At 42.5% G+C, this 26,712-nt stretch overlaps 1 protein-coding gene across 1 annotated transcript in view; it reads right to left on the reverse strand.

Moving 5' to 3' along the window:
• Positions 1 to 6,332: 6,332 nt before the first annotated feature.
• Positions 6,333 to 26,712, reverse strand: part of LOC139212605 (glutamate receptor 4) — a 104,886-nt gene continuing 84,506 nt past the window's right edge. The window contains exons 12-16 of the mRNA XM_070843076.1: positions 15,935 to 16,133; positions 14,529 to 14,776; positions 11,878 to 11,992; positions 9,050 to 9,187; positions 6,333 to 6,497 (exon numbers count right to left, since the gene is read on the reverse strand). Of these exons, the coding sequence (XP_070699177.1) occupies positions 6,333 to 6,497; positions 9,050 to 9,187; positions 11,878 to 11,992; positions 14,529 to 14,776; positions 15,935 to 16,133 (865 nt within the window). The remainder of the gene's footprint in view (positions 6,498 to 9,049; positions 9,188 to 11,877; positions 11,993 to 14,528; positions 14,777 to 15,934; positions 16,134 to 26,712) is intronic.

The raw sequence follows: 26,712 nt of genomic DNA on the forward strand, positions 1-26,712 counted from the left end.
ACTGAAACACAGCATGGAATTAACATTAAACTTCAAATTAAGAAATGTTAAAAATGTGTCCTGTGTCGTCTTTTTCTCTCTGTGTGTTAACTAATCTAATCTTTAACCACTGGAGGGCAGCACTGGCCCACAGGTGTGAGATTAAAGTCACTGATTGTGGATTTGTTCATTTATTTGCAGTGGTGGAAGTAGTGTTAATCTTTTACTTAAGTAAAAATGCCAATACCATAATGTAAAAATACTCCATTACAAGTACAGGGTTCATTCAAAGTCTTAAAAGTTTGGAAAAGGCTTAATTTTAACAGTTCTCTAAATTAGGAATGTGCTTGACTTCAACTGTACTCCTTGAAAAACACCTCATTTTCAGCATAACCTGGTGTTTCAGTCACACAGTCACTCTTGAAATTAAACAATCCTGCCGTCAAAGTTACTTATTTTCAAATTCCTTCAACATAAAAGTATTATCAGCCACATTAACTTAAAGTATTAAAAGTATTACTCACTCAGAAGGAAAATGTTTAATGCTGTTGCAGTAATGTCAGGTTCTTTGGTCCAGTGGTTCCTGAAGGGATGATTAAGAAAAATTAGTAAAAAAAACGTGTGTTACACAAACATGTTTCTGTCTTTCTGACTTTTTCTGTAATTTTTGGTGAAATACTGGATCATTTTTACCTCTTTGACAACAGTATTTAAATGTAAGAAGTTTAGAGTGTAAACTCCTACAAACCTACACTTTTTTTGCCAAAATAAAGTTGGGGACACAATATTCTGTTGATCTTACATTCCCTCACTGGTTAATGAAATGTTTCAAAATTTTACTTTTTTACATATAAATATCTACATTTGTGTTTATTTAATGTCCATTTATCATACTGAATTTATTTTGGCGTGGAGAACTTTGCAGGAAAAGTTAAAGTATTTGCGACTTTTAAAGCCAATAATTGGAAAAAGTTTATTTCACAGCCAAACTTCATATATTGGTAACTAGATCTGGTTCACGTTCCCATTTGGAAAAAAATCACTTTCATCCAGTTTCACCTCAGGAGACGTAAAGGAAAAGTACATGATCAGAGGGATTAAAGGAGTGTTTCCTGACACGCTGGCCCTGCTCTATGGATCCACGTGCACCCTGAGGTTCGACCTTAAATCATGGAGGCTGCACACGAGCAGGGCTTTGTTCTGATTATGGTTATCTGAGACCACATGGGGAACGAGTGCAACACCTGCCAAGGTTAAACACATTTTCTCTTTTTTCTTCTTCCACTTTTTTTATAAACATGTTTATGGAAAATCTGGATTTTTTTTTTCCACACAGTGAATTCTATGATGTTTTTTTCAAGATTTTCTATACAAATATTTTGAAAAAACATCTTTTTTTCTATTTTTGCAGTGGCCCTAAATCAGTAGCAGACATTATTATTACACTACACAAACAGGACACATGTTTATATTGGATTTTAGTGCTTTTTATATTTTTTTTTTAATAAACATGTTTATGGGAAATCTGGATTTTTTTTCACACAGTGAATACTATGATGTTTTTTTTCAAGATTTTCTAAAAATCTGAAAAAACTTTTTTTTTCTATTTTTGCAGTAGCCCTAAATCAGTAGCAGAAATTATTATTACACTACACAAAATAAAATTTCATGATTTTTTCCCCCAATATTTTCCATTTATTGTGACGCAGTAACTCTAAATCAATACCTTGAATTATTGCTTGGCTGAACAAATTGGACACATCTGTTTATTTTGATTTTACCGCTCCTCCATTTTTTATAATACTTTTATAGAAAAGTCCATCCAACTGAAAACTAACTTTACTGCAGAAAAGGAGGCATCATCCAGGAAAAATACTTTTTATAACATTAATATCATGAACATGTTCAAAGGACACAGAAACATTTTATTTTTATTATTTATTTTTATCATATTTTTTGAAAAATCATCTTTTTTTTTTTAATAGTTGTAGAAATAGTTTTTTTTCATTATTATATTCATTATTTTATTATTATTTATAATCCTTTTTAAAAAATTAGCAAATGTTACCCTCACAAATTCCACAATAACAACAAAGCCTTAAGGCCAACAGGGAGGGATTAGGGGCTTTTAAAAAAAAAAAAATAAATTCTCATTTTCATTTTATGAGGCTTTATACGTACAAAAACCCCTTAGTATTGATCACAATAAAGCATGACCAAAAATCTGTTGTTATATGTTAAAGTTTTATCCGTTTATCTGGCCTAAAAAAGGTTTCTACTGCTGTTTAAACGAGCTATTTTTGTTTGATTTTGATCATTTAACCCCTTGTTGAAGCTAAAGGCAGCCATGTAGCAGATTAAACCACAAATGAAAGCTGTGGTGGTGAAGCTCCAACATAAAACATCACACAGTGGCTGTCGCCGATGATGCATCTCTGGATTTTGTTAATCATAGTTTTAACTTATTTTGTCATTTTGTGTCAGAAATATGTGAAGAATACATTAATTTTTACACGTTAAAGCACGTTAATGTGTTCTTCTAAATCTCAAACATGTCCAAACAACAAGATCTAAAACACAAGACACTTTTTAAAGAATTAAAATAAACTGTTTACCTGACAGGTGTGCACATTCAGGGGTTTGATGGCTGCAGCTTGTTGTGGCTAATGATAAAAAATTAAAAAAGGGCGAAATCACATGAACAAGAAATAGTTTTAGTAGAGATATTTCTGAGACAATTCACTGATTTTGTTTTGGTAAATCACAGACAAATAAACAGATCAGATCTGCAGCACATCTACAACCACTTCCGGGGGGAAACAATCACCTGTCCGACATTGACAGCACCAGCATCTACACTTTAACAAGCCAATTTAAACCAAAAACGCCATGCCAAAGAGAGGCTGTGTAGTTGGCTGTACCAGGACTAAATCCCAAATCGCTGATCTATGATTTGTTCCCCCTCATGTTCTGATAAAAAGGGTTTTATGGCTCCAAGCTACATGCTAACGCTACACGCTAACGTTCGTGTGTTAGCCGCTGCGTCGCTCATTAGCCAGTGTGCGCAACGGCTCACCTGTGTTTCTTCTTAGCTTATCTTATTTTAGGAGCGTAAAGCCAAAGCTATTTTACTTGCATTAACTTAATAGTAACACCTGTAGTTAAAAAAAAATCGGGCTAACATAAGCTAACTTTAACTTATAGGCTACAACGTAACGTTAGCTAGCTCCGCTATCAGAGCACAGTGCTAATGCTAGCTAGCATACTGTTAGCAGAGCAGGGCTGACAGGTGAGATATTTCACTCACAATGAGGATCAGATTAATCTTTTCCGTGTATCTGGGCCAAGCAGAATGGACGTATATTTCCTTTAAATTGTGTTTTCAAGAAATTTATAGTGTAATTTCATTCAGATGTTCGTTTTTGTGACTTTATTTTACATTAAAGTCTTTTGTTTTCCCCCAGAAAGAGGCAGGAACGTGTAGCAAGCCGAAGAGATCTATTTTAATGTTTGTTTATTTCCTTTATCATCAAGATAAAACAACAAGTGAACACATCGTACCTGAGCTGGAGGCAGACTGGTCCTACTATACACTTCCTCCCAGCCGGGTCGCGTAACGATGACGTCCCTGACGCACCTGACCCAAGAGGATCTTGGGAAATGAAGGAAATTTCAATAAACCACATTTGCCCACAGAGGCCACTGTTCAGCCAACTTACACAGTGCTGCTGTAATGGAAGAAGACTGAAAGTTGTCCTGCTAAAACTGAGATAAATTATGAGGCTTTTATCCCTTGAATTAGGATGAATATGCTTGAAAAATGTTATAATTTTGATATTTCTTGTGCACAACTGGACATTTTAGGCCAGATTAAGCCACAAGGGGAATCCAGGGTATAAAGGGGGGGGAGAAAAAAGAGCTGCAGCACCTGAATTTTAATGTTTAATTCTATCCGTCTACCTGTAATGTGTGGTAATTTCATTTAACACAAATTAATCTACAAATATGCTTCATATATGCACATTAAAGCAGGTTTTAAAGCTACATTTCAACACAGGGATCCTCCTGGAGATATAGCAATGTAACATCTACTTTAAAGGAATAGTTCAACATTAGCTTAGCGTTAACACTGGGAGCAGGGTGAAACAGCTGGTCTGGCAAAAAAAAACAAAAAAACAACCTCTCTGATTAACATCTTGTGTGTGCATCTCACAAAAATGTCAAACTGTTATTGAACTTTATTCTAATATCAGTTGGTGTTGTGCTTCAGTGGTGCATGTTTCCAATGTTGTTGATTTAATCGATGTAACACAGCAGATTTGAGATGATCCAGCCTTTGTCAAGAGGTCACCAAAGACCATGAAAAAAAATCAATGCAAAGTTTAATTAAAATGTGACACTGGTCGACACCTTTCGCTCACATAAACATGAATTATCTATACGTCAAATAATGACACTACATTGCAATTTGAAATTTGTTTTTACTTAAAAAAGATCAAAATAAAGATGTACAATTGAACCAAAATAAGACGCCATATTACACTTCAGCTCTAAGGACGGATGGCAGGACAAAAAGGCATGACCTGAAATATTTCAGCTGGTTTTCTCCGCTGCTAACGTCCCTGTCTGGCCACAGCATGTCTATCAGTGTGTGTGTGTGTGTGGGGGAAACAGGCCAGATGAGAACGGGGGAATAAATGAAAACATTGAGAACCAACATGGTGGTTGGCCGGCGTTGCTGGAGATGTGTCCTATTGCAGATTGTCCTTCTGTTTTCCAAAAAGAGATGAGAACACACACTTCAGTCAGCGATTACATTATTTCTGCTACAGTGCGTCCAGCCTCCCCCGGAGGATCCACAGTGTTTTAATAAGGAGGGGCTCTAATCGTTGGTCAACATACAAACAGTGGCTTCATCAGCTCGGCTTCGACGTCTTACTGGAAATATCATAGACACTTAAAATAACATATAGTGAGAGAAATGGCGTTTTTTTCTTCAACTCCGCTTCGTCGTTTTTCCAAACACACATAATGGTCTAAAAGATCTACCCAGATAGTACTTGACTGTCGACATTTAAAACCAGGAGACGGACAGTTTCTTTTTAATTTCTCAGTACAAAAAATAGATCAAAGAATGAAAAAAATAGTTATATTCTGACTGCAGAAACTTGATTATAAAGCTCTACTCGTGAGCGACTGTCTGGGTCTACGTCTGCACAGTGAGGGTTGTGGTTTAAGGATTGGGTGTGGAGCTACTTAACATTCATCGTTGAATATATTAATGAATTTGTATGCAACAGGTATCAGAGTATTCGGGCAGTCGATACCCCTTCACATTTAGAGTTTGAATGTTCCTATATAATACAGTTAAGTATTCAACACATATTTTACCACCGCCGTCCGAACGCTTCCTCCATCAGTGGCATCATCTTTTTCATTATTGCGATGAATAAAATCTTTAAAGATGATTTACAAAAAAAAGAACTGTCTGTCTGTCCACTACAGTATCTGCTATGTACATCTGTTTAAAAAGCAAGCATGTTACACGGTCGTCCCTATGTACAGCTAAATTCTTCATTTTGTTTTTCACGGAATATACATATTTACTTATTTTCACAGTTTCCTATGTTTGCTCATATATTCAATATCAATAGATTTCATTTTTGTTATTATGAGTACAAATATTTTTCGTCGTGTCGTCGTGGCGCCGGGCTGCAGCTCCCCCGGCGTCACCTGTTGATATCTAATGAGACTGCTCTCTCTCTCTCTCTCTCTTGAACGCTGCTCATGTCTGTGTAGCAAACGCTGTTCAGCGTGAAAACAATCTTGATTGTGGTTCAGTTTTTGCCAATTCACAGCAATACCCCCCCCCAAAAAAATGCACAGTTTCGAGTTTCAAAGTTTACAGTTTTCTGGTCTTCGTCTTTATCATATATCATGATATTTTTCATCCTCCTCCTCCTCCTCCTCCTCCTCCTCCCCGCTGCTCCTCTTCTGTCGCCGGAGTGGTAAAGGTTGAATGGCTCCAGTAGATTCCCATGATCCTCTGGGTCAAACGTACGCTTCAGAGTGGCCACACAGTTAAAAAAAAGAAAGAGAAAAGAAATCAAGATTGTTCTGCCTCTGGTTTCCACAGATTTCTGAGAGAAATCATTGAGCCGCAACAAGTCGTGACCTCTGACAGTGGGGTGTGTTGTTCGCGCCTCTGCCGGTCCCGTCTCGCCCACCGGAGGTGACCTGTTGGGGGTGTGTGAGTCCTGTTTCTTTGTGGGTGGTTTCTGGTCGTTTCGTGGGCGGTGTGATTATTGTTTTTTCTCGTTATTGGAATAAGGCACTTGAGAGGTTTTTGGTTTTCACGGGAGCTCAGAGGAGACCAGGGCGAGGCCGGAGCTCTGGCGGAGAGGGGGCCCGGTGTGGACGGCCTTGGGACAGTCGGGCGTCAGCACCCGTCCGTTCTCCCCGACGCTGCCCGTGATGGACAGACGGGCCTTGTTCCTCATGGCTTCTGTAAAGGTTAGCTGAGGAGGAAAATAAAGACAGAGGTTTGTTTACGGATCGGGTGGAAATGAGAAGAACTGTTCGGTTGCAGATTGGAGTTTTAGGATGTGTTCATAAAGTTATTCCTCAATCAGGACCCCTTAGAAAGCTTCCTCTTTAGGAAGGAGGGGGGCCTAATCTTTTCTTTTAAAGGGACAGTTATCATTTTAAAAAGGAATGAAGGAAACCCCAATCATCTGGTGTATACACAGCCTCCAAATAGATCATCTGGATCCACTGTCGGCTCCTTCTCTGCTTCTGTCTGCTTGTTTTTCTCGGCCTGTCTCTTTTTAAGCGATGTTCAGCAATCACACTGCTGATTATAAAGCTATCGCCACCAACACAACCTATGGCCAGAGAAACCAAGCTGTAATAAACCCTGCTGTTCTTGTTGTGATGTGGAGGCTCCACACTACGGGGCTGCTGGAACCCAGCGCTTTAGCTAACGACTGGAAAAAGAAAGAAATCCGGCTGTATTTTCAGTAATAAGTATATTTTGACCATTGCAAAGTGTCAGAGCCATTCAGGTTTGTTGATTAAGTCTGACTTTAGCTCCAGATTGGTCGCCTTCTACTTATTTTAGGATTGAGCCAGATTTCTGCCAGACTGGTTGCTGTTTGACATGAAGTTTGAGGAAGGAGTCAAACGGCAACAATCATCAGTCAGTTGGACTCCTGGTACGTCTGGCTGAGCACTTCAATGCTCTAATTTCACACACAGCTGCTGCAAAAATCTGTTTTAACATTATCGGAGTGGTATTTTACTACTGCAGCCCGCAAACTGCTGTGATATAAAACTAAGAACTTTGCTGCAGAACAGACGGACCACACTTGAATATACAGATTCATCAGCCACTGGCGTTACATCTATCTCAGAGACACTTGAGTGGAACTAAAACTCCAATCTGCTTCGTGGTCATCTGTGGAAACAACAGGTGGAACAATACAGTACAGCTGTACGGTTAAATATGTATACAGTAGTCAGAAAACACCTTTCATAGCCATTCAGGACAGAATCAAGCCAGCCCCATACTACATGTAAATCCATTAGCGACAGAGTTATTACACAGTGAGTGATAGTTGCAGGCAGTGGGACAGGGAAGCTGACTAAGCAACAGTCAAGCTAATGAAGAGTTTGCGCTGAAGTGCTGATGGGGGACACATAACCACGTTGGACAGAGATACACCAAGTGTGGAAAGATATCTGGAAGTCTAATGGTCAAGGACCTGGGGGAAATATCTGGAGAAAACAGCTCGCATCAATAAAATCAGCTGAGCTCCAGGGATACTTCACTTATGTTTACTTTACAACCTATAGTGCTTAAACATGGCTTTGTAATACAGGGCTTCCTGTGTGCTCGGGGCTGCTTTCTCATTAAATTTGCTCTGTGGCTGCACATTGATGGGCTATTGTTACTGACAGACTTGAAACAGTAATATCCCTGAGCCGGAGCATGTACTGTTCAGGTCTAAGTGTGTGTGTGTGTGTGTGTGTGTGTGTGTGTTTAGGTGGTTTGCTGTGAGAAAACAAGGCAGTGGAGCTTCAGAGGTTCAAGACTGGACATTAGACGGACGAATGTGCTGCAGTTTGATGAAATGTCCTCACGTGTGTGTACAATTAAGACATTGGTCCTCATTTAACACGCCTCTCCTACCTGCTGTTATTATGCTGCGAAAACAAAAGCACATTTAGGAGCAGCGTGTTGACTTCTTAGGGATTTAAAAACTGTTCTGCCAATGAAAACTACTCTTACTTAATTTGCGTAAACTTGCATTTTCATTCCCAGATTTTTTTTCCCCTCAAAATCACTAAATCTTTTAATAAATCAGCAGATTTTGATAAGGGTGATGAATCACAGCATCTATCATGCGTTTTCAACATTATTGAATGCCTTTGAATACCAGAGATGAATGTTATCTTCCCACTGAGTTCAGAATGACTAATACCTTTTTGATTTTGGCAGGAAAATGGGTCACACAGTACGCTCGCTTGATAAATGAGGGCCAACGTCTGCAGCCACACAAGCTGCAAAGCAGTAGAGGCGACGTCATGTCTAAGGATGACTCATCGCTTTCTGTCACATTGAGAAAAAGCTCGAAAAACGCAGACCAGGACGTCACATGACCACATAGTGAGCAGATAAGACAGAGAGGTGGGAAGCATTTTTGCCACTGGTCACGACAGTCACTCATCAGCATGGCAAAGCTAGCACAGGGATACGATAGGGTTCACTTACAGTCTCTGTGCTGGGAGCTAGTGAGGGGGGAGCAAAGGCATGGGCGGCCTTCTACGAATACCCCAACTACATCTTATCAGCTTCCCCATCGCTGCCATACCCATTGAAAACCTCGCTAAACTCGGCTAAGTTCTGGATGCTGGGGCTGGGCCTCGGGCTCTGGTTTTGGCTTTGGCTAGGCTCGGAGCTATGGCGGGGGCTGCCTGTCTGGCACGGGTAGCAGTGGTGGTGGTGGGAATGGTGGGAATGGGGGTGTTGGTGTTGGGACTGGGATTGGGATTGGGACTGGGCCTCCACCTTCATTCTCTTGGCCTCGTTGCGCGACTTGTAGCAGAATTCAATGAGGGCCACCAGCATGGCCAGGCCCAGGCCCCCGACGAGGATGTAGAAGACCCCCGCCACGTTGCTCAGACTGAGGGCCTGGGACGACTTGTCCTGTAGCCGGCGGGAGGGGAACAAAAACACAAAAGTCAGCGCTGGTTTTAGCAGAGGCGGTAAACAAACACTTTTTAACACACATTTATGCACAAATAAAACAACTTCACACCATGCACACACACACACACACACACACAAACTGTACACACACACAGTAACCATTTATCTCTATTGTCTCAGTTTACTGTTGCACAGCTCTATGTAGCCATGCGTAGCCTGCTATCACCCTGACTAACATATTTACATAGAATAATAATATTTATTATTAAGCATTACAGAGAAATCAGGAATGTTTCTGCGTTCGAGGGTCACTTCAACCAAATTGCAAAAAAAAAAAATATATTTTCTCACTTTACCTGCAGTCCTGCAAGACATGCAGATAGTCTGGGTTTTATTTATATGCACCTTTGAGACCTGCATACAATCTACAAAATCATCTGCTTCTTTTCTTTCCAGAAACAAGGTCCGACCTACTGGACACAATCCACAGAACACAGTGGACTGTTTTAATCTGCAACTGTTCTGGATTGAAGTTTCTCTCATTGTCAACTTGTCAGACAGCCCAAACTCACACAGAAGTGGATAGTTTGGGAGCTTTTGAAGTGGGGTTTAATGAGGTGCTTACCCATAGTGACTGTGTTACCTACAGTAGATGGCAGTCGGCACACCTCCAGTCTGGAGAAACAGACGCTAAGCCTCAGTTTAAAGTGTATTTCAAATATTTTCACTGCTTTAACATTGCCATCAGACGGGCCTTCCCGCTGGGGGACTGAGGCCGTTCCTTCTTTCTCTTCGCTCTCTTCAAAGTCACCAGACTCCACTGACAGAAACAGTAATTTTACCTCGCAGAACACAGACGTCCACTGTGCTACAGCTGCTGCGAACAAATGACTAATAGGTCTGTTTGGATCTGAACTAAGCATTTAAAACACCAAAGTCAGAGGTAGCTCAGTGACCTCCTGCATTCTGTTAGGTAAAGTGACAAAAGGCTGTACGATAACGTTTGTGATAAATATTCTGAATACAGCACACACTGAAACTGATGCATCTGTCCCAGGACTCCTGCTTGCTGCAATCTAGAGTAGGTAATACACTGACTAAGGATAAGGACCTCATATAATTCCAATTTAAATAGTTTAAACTCTGAAACTACTTATGGAAACTAAAGCTACAACATTGCTCCTGAGAAGAGATGCTCTCAATATGCATGTCTACATACAACTACAGGTAAATGAGAAAATGTTGTCGTTTCTTTATGATTCTGATGAACTAGCCCTTTAATTTTCCTCCATTATGTCTCTGAGTTCTTCACCTTTTAACCCCCTCTTATTCAAATGTGTTCAGCTGAGCTCTGACTCTTGCTCTCTCCTGCCATTTATCCCCCCCCCCCCCTCGTCCTTAAGGGGCATTCAGCTTATTACCTGGACACAAAAAGACTGTCTGTCATGCTTAGTCTCATTTGCAGGTGATAGCGTGTGTGTGTGTGTGTGTGTGTGTATCCTGCACTTAAGGATCTGACTGAGGCGACGTGACTGATGTGGAAGGTGCATTTGTTTAAAATGTGGCAGCAGTGTGTGTCTACTACAGCGGCGCTCACATCTAGTGTGACGTACAGTAACGTCTGCACGTGCCCAGGGACCATTTTAGGTGACAACCAATGTGAGTGTGAGCCTTCATCTGCAGAAGCGGTACATAGTTTAGCTGCTGTAAAACTGTTAGCGCTGCGCCGTGCCTTGTTTCTGTCACGCTGCATCCCTCAGGCTACGCCTTAAGTCTCTACCTGCACTGTCTGTCACTCGATGTGTGTGCGTCATATCAGCCAGCCTGCTGTAGTAACAGAACAGTACTGCCAGCGCTAGAAAAGTGTGCATAGAGACAAAGAGAGGAGGGGAGGCTCCCGGGCTGGTGGAGACTGACCTTACTTCCCGAGTCCTTGGGTCCACACTCCCCTTTATCGTACCACCATTTGTTTTTCAGTTTGTCTAAGACTCCTGCTTCACTCAGTTTCAATACGGCAAGGTTTACAGGCGTTCTTCAAATCACGGGGGACGGGAAAGGGTGGGGTGGGGAAAATAACATAAATAACATCATAGGACATGTTATTTTATGTTATTCAGTCAAAAGAAGCCCAACAAGAGCAGCTCAGTACTCTTCACAAAGTGACGAAGCCGGGAAGGGGCCCCACTTACGCTACATGTCTCTTTGCCCACTGGTCAAGGTAGCTGTTTGTGGGGTCGGGTTTATTGGGAGCTATTGAGGGGAAGGGGCAGAGCTAACAGACATATATGCATGGGGCCCCGGCTGCATCGCTTTTTCTGGAACGGGCGCATTCTGCCGGGACCTTTGTTGGAACAAGCACAGAGGCTAGTACTGTCAACCCAAAACTATTGGCTCATGAGGTTTTTTTACTTTATGCTTGGTGGCACGCTGAGACGCCCAATCTGGGGCTGCTGTCGTATTCTAAGGTGCTTTCATCCAAATTTTACCTCCTCAATCTATCGCTACATGAGCAGTACAGCAAATATTTGTGCTTCGACAGTACTCGTCCTCCTCTGGAGATTAAAACAGCGTCCTTGTCAGCTGTGTGACCGTGGGGCTCGACCCGGCAGATGCTCCTGTTACCAACAAAACACATTTCTCTTTTACCCGCATCAAGGTCACATGGGCATAGCGACATAGCGGCTAACCTTCTCGCCACCGCCTCCGCTGCCACACTCTCCTTTGTCGTACCACCACTTGTTTTTCAATTTGTCCAACAGGCCTTGCTCATTGAGTTTTAACACTGCCAGGTTAACTGCACTTCTTGAAAACGATAAAACATATTTGGTGAGAGGGGTGAGTATGCTGTCCAATTTGGGAGGGAAGGAAGGGGGGAAGGGAGGGAGGGAGGGAGGGAGGAGTAGCAGTAAGAGAGGGACAAGGGTGGAAAAGTGCATTAATGCTCTAAACGGTTACATCCCATCCCAAGACCCGAACACACGGTGAACACAAATCTCTCCCTTTAATGTGTGTGTCTCTAAAGTAAACTAATATATTATTATATGATATCCATGTAAATGTGATGTCTGTTAGTCTAAAATGAGGAAAATTATGATAAAACTGATTATTTTATATGTGTATAACCGTCATGCACATATATAAAACGTGAAATACTGAAGTTAAGACTGAAATATCTCAACAAATACTGCAGGAACATTCGTGGTCCCCAGAGGATGACTCCTAAAGATTTTTGTGAGCCAGCAGAAAGTCAGAGTTTTAAACTATCAACTGAAGTATCTCCAGATATAGATGAGACACTGGCACACACTGGTTCCTTTTCCTTTTAACAACATCGCCTGGTCGAAATAGCTCTTTTAATCGTTAATTGCTTTGGTTTTGGCATCGTTTTACCTCTTTAGGCCGTGAGAAACTCTACAAATGATAAGCCAGAGGAGGGAGCATCAGTCTTTGGAATCTCATAAATACACTGAATGCAATCTGTGACAAGAGTCACGTATAATTTAAAGGATCACAAGCCATGAAAGTCAGTTTGATCGGATTGAACATGCTTCTGTTGTCATTACAAATCGCAGTATGATACTCAAGTTTTAAATTCAATGTCTTAATTGAGTAATACATTTTTTTTTTCGGCGTAGAAATTGTCTCATATATTGGCACAAATTGTTGGCAATCTGTATAGTCAGTCCCAAAATATCGACGTCAGCCAGCGCTTTGAGAAACAGACACCTTTAAATAATTTGGAGCTGCTTTACACATGTGTATATTGTATGTATGTCAGCCAATTCAGAGCTCACAGGATTTCTGAGCATTAAGCTGTTCTGGAAAATCATGATTGACTTGCATAAAATGTGTATGAAAAGCTGTTTCAAATAAGTGTGCATTTTAATTTCATGGGTGCTTTTGAAGGCTGCTGCAGCGATGTCTGACGATAGTGTGGAAAGAGAGAGATTTGCCTCAGCGTGCGTTTTGATCCTTTTAATTATTTGCATCATTATGAAAATAAATAAAAAAACAGTCAGAAATGGAAATGGATCAGAAGCACAAAGCAGCACAGCTGATATTTCAGGTTTAAGCTGATGATGTTGTTTGCGGAGCCATGTGAAACAACAGCCTTGACCAACGATGTTGCTGGTGTGTTTCCTCGCTGGTATCCGGATAAGTGACTGACAGAAGACGATAATCCCCAGAACAACAAGATGGAGGCCTGGCCTGTCCCTGGAGGGGACTACCGTGATCTGTCAGGGACTCTTCCTGGTCAAAGCAGCGGCTGAAAACCGGCACCGGCCCGGCTGCAAAACAAACCAGCGGCTGCTCTGCTCTCCTTCAGGGCTCCACGGCTGCAGGAATTTACAGCAAACAACTAACACGGTTTGATTTACTGGCTGTGAGGAGTTGGCTGCTTTGGAACAAATTACTTTGCCGGTACTCATCCACAAAGAATAACGAACCTTAATGTTCGGCTTTTGTTTTCAATGCACTCTCTAATTACATGTGATCAATAAAAGCAATGCTCCAATATTATCTATTTATGCAGCAGAGGTAATCAGAGCCTTTAGAAATAAAAAAAAAGAAAGAAAAGTGCATTGATAGATGAAGTGAAAGCAATCATGGAGCTGTTCTCCACTGGTCTGCAGTCACGTACACACATACACACACCTGTGAAGTTTTGCCTGCAGTATATTTATCCATTCCCTTCAGTGGGACCTTGCCGGCGGGCTTTGATCAATGAGTGTGCGGATTGAAAGTGCAACTCCCCACAGTAATGACACTGTATTCCCTGGCAGGTCTGTAAATTCCACTATGTGCGGGAGGCAGTGACAGAGTCTGGCAGAGTTACCCAGGGCTGAGCGCTCACATGGCTCCCAAACACTATTTCAGCCACTTACTTGAAAAGAAAGAACCAGTCAACCGTGAGGGAAAGCTGAAGTAGCATTAGCCAAACTACTAATTACATCTGTGTATAAAATTGCAGATTATCGCAAACAGCATTTTCTAAATGAGACATTTTCAGATGAGTCAAGTTTGCCGGAGCCTTCAGCATGCAATAGCAACATCTTTGCCCCAAACAGCGAGCACAAGCGCAGAGATTTACCTGCTGTGGAGAGCTGTAAAGAAAAAAACACTGACAGAACCACCCCTGCACCGTCACAGTGACCCCCACGTGCATGCAACAAAGACGAATGTGGAAAAAAAAAAGCCACTACTTCTGCCCTGGAACAAGCACAGAAAAAGCCCCACCCACCCACACAAACAGATAACAGATAGAAAAGGCGGCACACCAGGGAAGGTGGAATACCATAACAACACGTAGAACATATTGTTACACTATTCCACCCACCTTAACTGTGAACCCTTGGGTGTAGCTACTCCGTAGCCTTTGGAGTCCAAGTTGCCTCCCACTTTCATTGTGTCGCATGGCTTGCGCTGCTCTGTGTATTCATTCATGGTGGACTCCAGGAGGAAGGCGTATTTCCCTTTGGACTTGCGGACGCGGGCCACGCCCTCCGCCGTGGTTTTGGTGAAGACCGTGGGCTCGGCCGACTTCATGTACCCCCACATCTTCTCGTAGACAGCGATTTTTGAGCGCTGTGGGGTTTCGAGGGGGGTTTAGAGGTTGAAAGGTAGATGTGGTGTGAGAGGTGGGAGAGATGGAGAAAACATCCACATACAACAGCAGCAAGATAAAACAAACTATTATCCTTTGTATGAACCACATGAAAAACAATACATGTTGTGTATTCCAGCCCTTAAAGGCTCAATTATATAAACAAATTTTTCTCACATACCCCGGAGTGGTGTAGCCATGCAGATAATTTTCGGTTATATTTGGGTGAACGGACCCAAAGTGACACTTCACCCCGCATCCTTTAAATAAGAAACACTCCCCCCCCCTCTTGTAGGCTTGAAGGGAGGCTGTTAAAAGTTGTAGCTGGCTGATTCACAAAGCGCTCAGGCTGGTCAGTTCGAATTTATCTTGGTTACAGCGGATTATCATGTCGAGGAGTTTTTATGGTGGAGAAAAATTATTCATAGAAATGCCTTCAACCACTCCTGCAGCAGGATCCACCTTCCCACTGTCCACCTGTGAATTCAACATGTCCAACACTTTGCATTTTTGCAAAAATATGAGATATAAGTGCACCGTTTCTATGCCTCATTGTTGCCCGCTCTTGGTTCCACTGTTCTATATGGAACATGAGTTCAAGCTGTCTTTAGTTGCTGCTCTTCATGAAGAACATGAAGAACTTACAGCTTCCCCTCAAGCCTGCAGAGTACAGAGTCCTGCATGGGCCTTAAACTGGAAGACAAACCAATATCTTTAAGATCCCATTTGAACCCAGCTGGTAAAGATGTCTCATGTGGTCTAAGATATTGTGTTTTAATGTTTCTCTTTACCTCTAAGTGTGTCTCTAAGTGTGTATTTCCCTCTGTGATCAATAAAGTTTTAGCCTATCTCATGTGTTTGCATCCACCCCGACCTCCCTCTTACAACCTGGGTGCAGGACAAACATGTAACTTCCTTCACCTGATTACGTATCCCTCCAAAACGTGTTTAACCAAACGTTTAACTGTCATTTCTGGGATACGGGGTTGCCATGGAGACCCGCTAAGCTCCCTTACGCTGCTGCAAATGTTTCAGACGAGTGCACGAGCAGCCTTTTCTCTGGTGTGCAGAAGACGTGCATGGGATCCCCCCACCTGTCGGGCGGGGCAGGACCGTTAACCCCGGTGACCCCAACTCACCCTGAAGAACTCTTTGGTCGAGCCAGAGTCCAGAGTGCCGTAGGCGATGTCTGTCTGCTTGGCCAGATCCTCGGCGCTCTCGATGGGGGAAACCATCCTCTCCACAGTGAGGAAGGCAGCCAGGTTGGCCGTGTAGGACGAGATGATGATGAGAGTGAAGAACCACCACACTCCTCCCACGATTCGACCCGATAACGATCTTGGGAGAGCGAGAGGAGGGAGGCGGGAGAGAGAGGAAGAATAGTGCAGGGACAATTTGGAGGGATTAGGAGGCAGAGGGGATTGTTGAGGACGGGCAAGATCAAAAATAAGAGGAAGGGAGGGAACAAAAGGAGGGAAGTGCAGATTATTGGAGAGGTGGAGGAGGTAAAAAAGAAAAAGGGAGAGGAGGAAAAGGGGAAGTGGGATCAATGGGGTAAGATAGAAAGACACAGAAAATAGTCAGTCAGTGTTGGAAAACACAGTGAGAGAGTGAACAATTAGAAGGAATGATATATGACTGTGTAAAGCATGGGCCAAAAATGCTGATGTACCACCACAAGGTGGAGCTCCGACAACACTCAAACCTGCCAGAGCTGTATTTACCCCTCATTAGTGCAGATTGCCTCATAAAAAAACCCCTCATGCTTGTGTTGACCAGCTCTGATAAAGAAAAGGTTGGCTACCTCTGTCCCTTCTTCCCCAACCACCCCTCTTCTCTTTTTGTTTATTGGTGGGATGAAAAGAGCTGCAGGTCCCCCGGCCGGCATCGCGGCGGCACTGTTCTTTTCTTGTTTGTTCGCTCAGGGGAGACAGATAGCCTGCTGCTCAGGAGCAGCAGAAGGTCGTGAGGAGAATCTTAAACCATAAATGCTGCATTGAGGAGAACAAACAAGATCTCCCCTCGGTGCAAATCAAACAGCAGAGGATACAAAACCCTCAGGCCTCCTTGTCAGATGGACAGAGAGAGATGAGGATATGAGAAGGGCAGGAGAGAGGCATCTGCAACAGTCAGTGTTTTTTGGCTGATATTTCCTCTATTCCTCTGTCCCCAACATACACTATAGACTTTGCTCTCACTGTCCTGTTATCTCCATGTACCCTTCACTGCATGCTGAGAGAAGGGATGGTGCCACAGTTACCACCGCCCAGCGCTCCACCTACTGAAAGAACCTTGATTACCAGCGTTGCTAAAGAACCCTTTGAAGAAGCACTTTATTTCAACCAATGAGAGGGTTCTGCCAATAAAAGTCTGTCAGGAAACCTCTGTCTTCTCGGTCTGTACCGATGAAAGTGCCTAAGGCGGCTTCCAATAGAGGAGTGCTGCAGTAGAGCATGTCTCCTCCACGCACACAGGAAGCTTTGCCCATGAAATAGACTTACTTGACGTATTAGCTCTGGATTTGAATACAAATGACTTCCCTCTCTTTTTCTCCCCACACTCCATTTTCCCTCTTGAGACGGTTGAGTATTTCTTTGTGGCTTTTGAGCACAGAGAATTTAACTGTAAAATAATGACTAAAGGGGTGGAGGGTGTGCACGATAAGATGCGCGGAGGAGTTCTATCCTCTCTCTTCTCTCGGCTGCTTCATTTCCTTTTCCCACCTGCCAATCCCTTCATTCTTTCTATCAGGCCGTCTCCATCTTTCCCTTCTCTGTGTGAGCAGCAGAGGATTGTGGGAGTGTAATAATGGCACCAGAGGAGGAGTGTCTCTTTGCCGTCCCTCCAACCCTCTGTGCTGCGTGTTTGCTGGCTGATACCACTGACTTTGATCCACAGTGACACACTGCTGTGTCTTGATGGGCCCGCAGTAAACAGGGGGGATTGGGGGAGGAGGGGTGAGCTTAGCTCTGGGAGTTTGGGTAAATCTCAGGCCACGTCAGTGTTTCCACCGTTTTCTTTTTTTCTCCTTTCACCTTGAATTAATGATGGCTATGCACAATGCTAACGGAGTCTATATCACATACAGATCACATCCATATAGCATGTTAAGAAAGGGTAGACTCCTGGAGGGGTCATTAGCAGTACGCTGTAGCTTCAGCCTGCATCTCCAGGAAACCTTTGTATTGTTTTTCTTGATCTAAACGTGTCAGGTCAGGTTTTCTGTCCCTCAAAGATGATATTTACTTAACAGAGTACAAGTGGTAGTTTTCTTTTGTTAGATTTCATAAAATCCTGTTCTAATTTCCACCATATTCACACCTAAAACCAGGTCTGGATTAAGCTGCCAGGACGCTTCTTCATGCATGATGTGCGGATGGTCAAATAACTTCCCGGAACTGACAACTGGACATTTACACCCACTTCAGTGGTGTGGAGGTGAGCTAGCTCTCTTTTTAAATTCTCGACACAACTATTTCCGTCACTTTTCGTGTGAACTGAGTGCAAAACTACGAATGTCTACCAGCACCGTTGTCCCCATATCTAAATGATATCATGTCTCCTCCATTGCTGGATTTTCACCTTTCCTGTCATTCAGAACTATTTCTCAAGACAGGTCTGTACAAATGTGATACGACTCTTAAGCCTCCAGGCGTCCCACAGGCAAAAATGAACTGTGTTGGGCCCCCTTGTAATTGAACTGAAACAATAAAGTTTTCAAGAAGTGGCCTCAAGCTTAAACAGTAACGCAACTAATTGCCACCTGTTGGACCTGAAGCCATCGGCCTCCCGAGGGTCTGAGGTAAAACAGTCCCCTCTTCTTTGGTTGGTGATCCAGTATCACCCAAATCCACCATCCAAGACCCTCTGATACACACACACAGTCCTTTCTCAGCACTTTCCATATAATCTGCCACGCCTCAGTCACAATCAGTAATGTGTAGCTTGCAGCAACACCAACACAAGGATCCTCAAAGGTGCAGCCAGGATCTCTTCAAACTTCATCTGTACTGGATGTAAAACAGGACGCAGACTTTTAGAGATTTCACACAACAGCTGTAATAAACCCCACTGTGATGTCTGACCATCCCCTCTTGCCTCGCTTTTGTGTTTTTAATAACCATAGAAGGATCAATGCATCCTCAGCACTGAGTCGCTGAAGGGTAGCGCTCGTAGCCATGTTTGGTTTACGATGTTCTCCTGGTAAACATTTGCTGATTTCTTGATTCCTCACAGAGGGTTTTGTTTGTTTGGCCCCTGGCGTCTCCGAGAATAACTGCGGAGAACAGCGCGCCGAGTATAAAACGCCACTTTGCGCACTCAAATCTTGCACGGAGGCCTGTGCCGCAGTGCCTCACGTGATTACAAACAAAGCTTTATGCACTGAAGTTTGTGTCAGTGTTGTAACTTCAGCTCTGAGGACCTGCTGAATCATTTGCATTTCTAGTAATACGTGTGTTTGTTCAAGTGTGGTCATTACAAGTGTCTTTTTTAATGGAGTCCTGCAAAAAAAAAAAAAAAAAGAAAGAGAGAGAATTGTTTCACTGCAGTTAGACGTTATGAAAAACATTGGGGAGAACTTGACTGTAATGATGTATGAGCTGAGTTTTCCCACGAGTGGAGGAAACAAGAAAACCAGACAGGAGAAGTATTAGAAGAAATAAAGTGGAAACAAAACAGAAATTGGCTCCAGTGTTGGGGGAATGGGATTCTTCACAGCAGTCCAGACGCCTCGGGGTATAAAGAATACCAAATGTAGAAAAAGAAGAATTTCAGCAATTATACAGCAATTAGTCAGCATTTCCCCCCTACTGGATAACTCACTTACGTTAAATCAATTTGTATTTATTAAATAGGTTGGGAGACATTTAAAAAGCCTGGCATGGTGGCATTTCTCCGCTCATCTGCAACAATTTCTGTCATCAATCTTTGCATATAAAGAATATTATTATCATCGTACATAAGAAGCACTTTCAGCTGAAATCGCAGCTAAAGATGAAGTGAGTTCAGCCAAATGTTCCTCATGTGTGGTGATGTTTCAAATAGATCCAAATATGTCAAACATGACTGATGAATTCTGGGGAAATGTGTAAAAATGATGCACATGTCTGTCTGTTTGATGCAACTGAGCCGCCATAAAAATGGAGGCAGCTTCAGAGAATATACTGTGTATCTATAATGTGTCTGTGTTACTGTGAAATAATGTTTCTTCTCTCAATGCGAAGAAAAAAAAGGTATTTAAAGGGGATATTAATGTTGAGGAGGGTCAGTGGAAATCCAAAGATAAAAAGAAACACTGAGGCAACGTAAATCTCCTCTCAGGATTAAATACAATACGGTTCACTTTAGTATCAGTAACCAGTCTGCAAACAATCTGTCATACTGTGACGTGAAGTAACAAACTTTAATGCCCCACTTCGCTCTTATTTCCTTTGATGTTTCATAAAAAGCTGCTGTCAGAGATGATTTGCTGCAGAGTGTGTGTTTTCCACAGGATTTGGGGAGTGTTTGTGGGACAGAGAGAGAGAGAGAGAGAGAGAGAGAGAAGACAAGACGGCATCGTGAAGTGGAGGATGTGATAAAGTGAAAGTCATGGAGAAAGAGAGAGGGAGGGAGGGAGGGAGGGAAGGAGGAGAGTGTTCTGACCTTGAGCAGAGCCTAAATAAATGAAGAGGTGCTCCTCTGCTCCCAGGGTGATACCTGGGGCGAGACCACACTATCTGACTTATTCATAGCAGACAAACTGTCACTCCAGATCCCTCTCTGCTGCTCCCTCCTCCACTTTCTGTCCTCAGCCTCCCTCCTTCTCCTGGCTCACATGGTGCTTTCACTATATTGTACATATCCACAGCAATAATCCCATCAGCACAGCAACAGTCGTGAAACACCGCTCCTCTTTTTAACAGAAATATGGATTTCTTTTACAAACTTCTTCTCAGCTGCTTCCTTTTTTTCTCCTCCATTTTTTTTAGGATTGCTGCAAAGTTACTGACGGCAAAACTCAACTGCTCCTGCACATTGTTCACATTAATAGCTGAAAATAGGAGTCTTTTGCCATTTAAGCTACTGGAGAAGCTTTTAATATGAAATACAGGAAGTGTTGATGTAAAAAAATCAAAACACAGACAGAAATAATTTGTGAATTAAACAGTATTTCTGTTTCAATTTCAATAAAGGCTAAAGGTCAGAGTCCTCAGTTTCCAAATGTATATACTTACACTTAAATCCTTCTTACAAGAAGCTGCCCTGGCTGCTGAGAAGGCTCCTAGTGTGGTGGTGTACCCTCAGAGATAACCCCTGGCCCTTCAGCTTTGGATGTTGTGCAGAGCCCATCTTCTGTAGAGATCACATCTGCAGATAACGTCTCCCCTTAAGCTCCATATGATGCCCGCCAGCCTCGAAGAAAGGCTTTTCTGTTTTTATCATATGTGCGTCTGTTGTTTTGCTTCAGACGCGTTTTAATTGGTCCAGTCAGCTATCATGGACCTCCTCCTTAATTTTCCAACACTCAATGAGTTGTAAAATCCATATGACCATTAATCTTATAGATATTGTTCAGTATTTTAAGTATTATTTTTGGTTTTATTTGGATTATTGCAGTTCTGAAATGTTTTCATCCAGGTTCAACCATGTAAAGTAACTTTTTTTGGTAAAACTTTATTTCAAACCCCCTTGTTTGGCATTTATAAGAGTATACAAACATGTAATATATTATTCAGAGCACAATATGTAATAGTTGAAAGCAGATATGAGTGGTTATTGATCATCAATATACACCCTCTCCTATATAAGACCCTTTCCTGCCTACAGGTACATTATAATGTGCTGTAAGCCTTTAAGCCTGTGGTTTACATGCTGCTTACAAATTGGACCAGTTAAAGTAAACTGTTACCCTTTTTTGAAAAGTGCTGTATGAATTAAATTATTTATTTAATGTGATTTAGTCAGATGAGGAAAAGTTTCCACAGTTTAAAGTAAAAGCAAGTCTGATACAATACGCCAAAAATATAAAATAAGGTGACTGGTAGGAAATGAGAAAACTGAGATTCTGCTTCTGCACATTCTGGTTATTTTGAACACTTTTCTCCTATTGTTGCACTTTTCTTCTTAAGAAATGTTAAGTTTCAGCTCTTCAGGCCTCTAAAAATGGCTGAAATTAATCATTCTTTTTGTTGAGATGCTCATTTACAGACACGCAATCGCAGTAAAAAGAGGTCACGAGCTAAAAATACTGAACCAAAACTACACAAATAAGAGTTTCAATGGCATCTGGATGTGTTTGTTTTTGATGATAGTTACCTACTTAGTAATTGCCACCACAATATCAAAGCAGGAAACTCTAAATTGGCTCTTGACTTTGAAGCTATACACCACTATTGCACGTACAGATACAATCACAGCCTTTCGCAATGCCCATAATTTGCAAGAATAGCGTGACAAATCAACTGAGTGTGACGAAGGACAAGCACTGCTGACATTAGCAATAAGTGATGCGGCACAGCGGCAGTGTGTCAGCTGGATAACAAAGCTAATTGGAATTGAATTAATAGAATAATGGGAATCTTGCAGATAGACCACTTGAAAGTCATTTCTCCTTTTCAAACGCAGCTTTTGTTGGCCTGAATCCACAACTCAAATTAAAAGTTACGCTTCATCTGTAGCCGCCAGGAAATTTGCCATCAGTGTGCGCGCGCTCCGAGCTAATCAGGACTAATCAAGCCAATCACGGCATTCTCATTAGCTCGCCAGAGATGTGGCGACTGTGACTCAGCAGAGGAGACAAAGGTAATCCATCTGAAGCGATGAGATGGAAGTGACAGAAATCACCTGCAGCAGCCATGACCAGCTACACCTGCGTGGAGTGACATGTTCCTATTGATATTTTCTGACTTATGATGCAGCAGTCTCGGGGGGGAAAAGGGAAAAAAAAAAAAAATGCAGCACGAGAATAACTTCGGTTCTATTCATCTGGGATTTGTAGTCAATTAAAAAGACTATCATGTCACCATTTCATTTAAGCTCCCCTCTTCTCCTGTTTCCACGGAGACATTACCATCGGAGACCAGGATATTAATCACTGAATTAATTATTATGGGCTGCCTTGAGGGAGCAGAAGGGGGTATTAACCCTTATTAAATGAGAGAGAGAGAGAGAGAGAGGGGGAGAAAGAGGAAGATGTTCTGTGCTATTTCAGCCTCTGCCTTTCCTGTTGGGGCTGTGTCATGAAATGAGTAAAACAAAGGCAGATAATCACATGGAGGAGATAGAAGTTTACTTATACGAGTAACTCTTGGGATTTTTCTCACGTCTGTCTTAACACTGCACTCACACGCCATATGTACAGTGAGTTCATAGAGAGTATACTGGAAGAGCAAAGGTGTGTACGCACCTCGGATAAAAACAAACCCGACACATACTTTGGCATTTAAAAGTAAAGTCAAGCTGCGTCCGTCCAAACCTGAGATAAGTGTCACCAATTCAGTATCCGACCACATGGTCACAATCTGAGGTATGCTGCTGAATAATGGCCAGAAAATGCAGGAAATGATGTCATCACAGTTAAGTTTTGCATATAAAATGTCATCACTTTAGTCACTTTTATCCTGTAAGACGTTTCGTAGTATGAAAAGCGTGTGAATTCTCAAGTTATGGTAACAAACGCGTTTTGCGAGGTCGCAGTGACCTTGACCATCTTTGACCACCAAAATCATGGCTGAGTTCAAATGTTGGATGTTTGTGCCAGCGGTCATGAGAATGAGACGGATGGACAGACGGACCTACGGACGGACAACCTGGAATCGTAACGGCAGCATGGAGGCATAAAAAGCGAGAAAGAGAGATTTATTACTAACACCATCAGTGTAGTTTAACCAAAACCACCAAAACAATCTCCTGGATGAAACCTAAAACCACACATCAAGCTAACCCTCCTCATGAGCTTCTTATGTAATCCCTTTGTGGTGGCTGAACATGGTGTTGCATGCAGACGGAGGAGTTTGCACCGTCCGTAACACACACACGAGCGAGCGCTCCGGCCCTCGCCCCCAAATTCGTCCCATTCACCTCTGCCCTTGTCACTCCCTCCACGCCCGTCTAATCTCCCCAGTGTGAAGGGATTTGCATGTTGCCCTGTCAGGCTAAACTGGAGTGGAAGCGCTCCTGAGCTCTGGGGCTCTGTGCTGATGGATTGGGAGAGGCCCGTGGGATTAGCAGTGACAGGTGGAATGCAGCGGGGACCACAGCCAGAGACAGAGAGGGCTGAAATGTAGACTTTTCATTCTGACGCCGACATTGTTGTGCGGCTCTTAAGTCCTTATCTGCAGCACGCAGGCGGAGATGTGGCGGGCAGGGGTGGTTATGGTGGCGGGTGGGGGTGGTCGGCACACATGTGAACAAAGCAAGTGCACTCCTTAAATGAGTGGCCTTAATCACAGGCACAGGGCCACTATAGGCTCCTCTATAGGTTGCTTACGTGAGGCCAGGCTATAATTTCGAATGTACCTCGGGATCCTCCATCTTGTGTGTTTCTCTGTTCTCCTCTGGTGTGGGGGAGGCTGAAAGATACAGGCTGGTTTGGTCCTCCTTTCATCTCCTACAATCTTACCAACTCTATTACAGTACAAGATCCATAAGGGCTTAAAGCAGATAAAGGAAGTATCATATGAAAGACTTAAAATAACTATAGCTTAAAATAACCCACACAATCCATCTGGTGGAACTTTAAGCTTGACAAAGCCATTCAAACAGCTGAGAAAGGCTTCACAGAAAATGAGAAATCATTAAGATTTACAGGCTTTACCAGTCTATAGGTTTCACCATAACAGCGGATGTCAGCAGAGAGAATGTCGGTGTGTGATGAGGGACAGGACGGCTGATCTTTGATTGAAAAACAAAGACGACAGGCCATTAAAGGCCGGAGAGGAACATAGCCAGACAGTTAACTCTTACAGTTTCTCCACCCTTGCACCAAAATACGCCACGCTTACTGGACACCAGTCTGCTGGTCTGAAGTCCAGGAGATGCTGAGTTTGAGTCGCGTAAATTTGGCGAAAGGGAAGAGAAGACACAGACGACACCTTGCCGGTGTGTTCTCAGTGAATCACACAGGTTTCATACTATGGAGCGGACAGCGGCTCTACAGAACCACGGCCGCTGGTGGAGCTGGAGCTCAAACACACAGACATGAGGCGCACAAGTGTGAAGCCACGACTGCCGAAGCTGACAGACACGGAGACAACCTAATTCCCTAACAAGCAGACAACATAGTGTATGCAAGTCAGACAGCGAAGAACAATATGGCTGCAGAGGAGAGAGAGAGAGAGACTAAAAAATCGATACTAGCAGAGACACACACACACACACACACACACACACAAGGACATCACATATACACACAAGTGTGATGCCACTGTGCGTGTATACACATCGCATGAGCAGCATAACACATGAGACAGGAGCTAACAACACACAACACTGATGCTTTTCATACTCATTATCCAAGAACTACAGTTCCCATGCAAATCACACCTGATCTAAAGCATGTGATGTGCAGGAACACACACTTACAGGCTACAATAGATAAGATGACGCACTTCGTGTAATCAGCAATTATGATGAAAACCTCATATCTCTAAGGCATCAATATATGACAAACTAAGAAATTAGTTTTTATCGTGGTTTACATTTAAATTAATAGGTGAGCATTTAGTCTGTGGGTTAAGTATGGAGCTGGAGGTGGGGTGTGTTTAGCTTAGCTTAGCACAAAGACTGGAAACAGGGGGAAACAGGTAGCCTGATTAACGCTCAAATAAATGTGTAGAAACACCTTTGAAGTTCCTGAATTAACACCCGTCTCAACCGTGTGACTCCAGAAATGTCATTTTGTTTTGTTCCCATGAAGCCCTGTACAAACATTTATGGTCCCCAGATGTTGTACCATAATAACTCTAGTGATCCCATGACTCTAAATTGAAATTTGTGTATTTTAGTTAAATATGTCGCCAAGATGTTGGATGGTTTGCAGTCATATTTGGTGCAGGCATTCAGGTCCCCCTGAGGATGAATTAAAATAACTTTGTAATAACTTTTCCATGCCAGATCGGCTGCACTTTATGTTTAGTGCTAATTAGCACATGTTAGCATGCTAAGACGCTAAACTATGACGGTGACACTGGTAGACGTCATATGTGCTAAACATGTTAGCATTGTTATTGTGAGCACGTTTTGGAGACACTTCTTGCTAGACGCAGTAATTATGTGGTGCTTCCTGAAGTAATGGGTCAACTTAAACTGCTTTCACATTTCTGTTTATGTACAGAAACAAACAACATCCATGTTAATTTGTGAGCTTTAGAGGTGTTTTATTTACACTTTGGATGGAGCCAGGCTAGTTGTTTCAACCTTCTTCTTCTTCAGTCTTTATGCTAAGCTAAGCTAACAGCATGCAGACTGTCGCTCTGCAACTTAACACACAACGAGCTTGATGTCGATCTCACTCTCGAACTATTCCTTCAACCACAAAGCCTATAATCTTATTAACCAACACAGAAGTACATCAGTCAAAATCTTAATTTAAATCGACAGATTATGAGGTTTTCATCGTATTAAAGGAAAATACTGTGCAAAGAAAATAAAGTAATTCCACATATTATACTATTAAATGGTTAAGGCAGGTATATAAAACTTATATTGACAACAACCCACAATACAGTCAACAAGAAATGTCACAATGGGCAAGAATTAGAGGATTTTTCCATTGTTTATGATAAAAGCTGCAGCAGGAACGTGAACACTGGTTACGACTCGAGCTGAGGACACACTACACAGCTGTCAGGAGTGAAAGATACTAAAAATCATCTGAATTAGAAGACTAGTTACTACTGGCTTTTAGTGCCAAAGACAATCAAACATGATTAAC

Source organism: Pempheris klunzingeri, chromosome 14 (assembly GCF_042242105.1).
Source record: "Pempheris klunzingeri isolate RE-2024b chromosome 14, fPemKlu1.hap1, whole genome shotgun sequence".
NCBI classification, from domain to species: Eukaryota; Metazoa; Chordata; class Actinopteri; order Acropomatiformes; family Pempheridae; genus Pempheris; species Pempheris klunzingeri.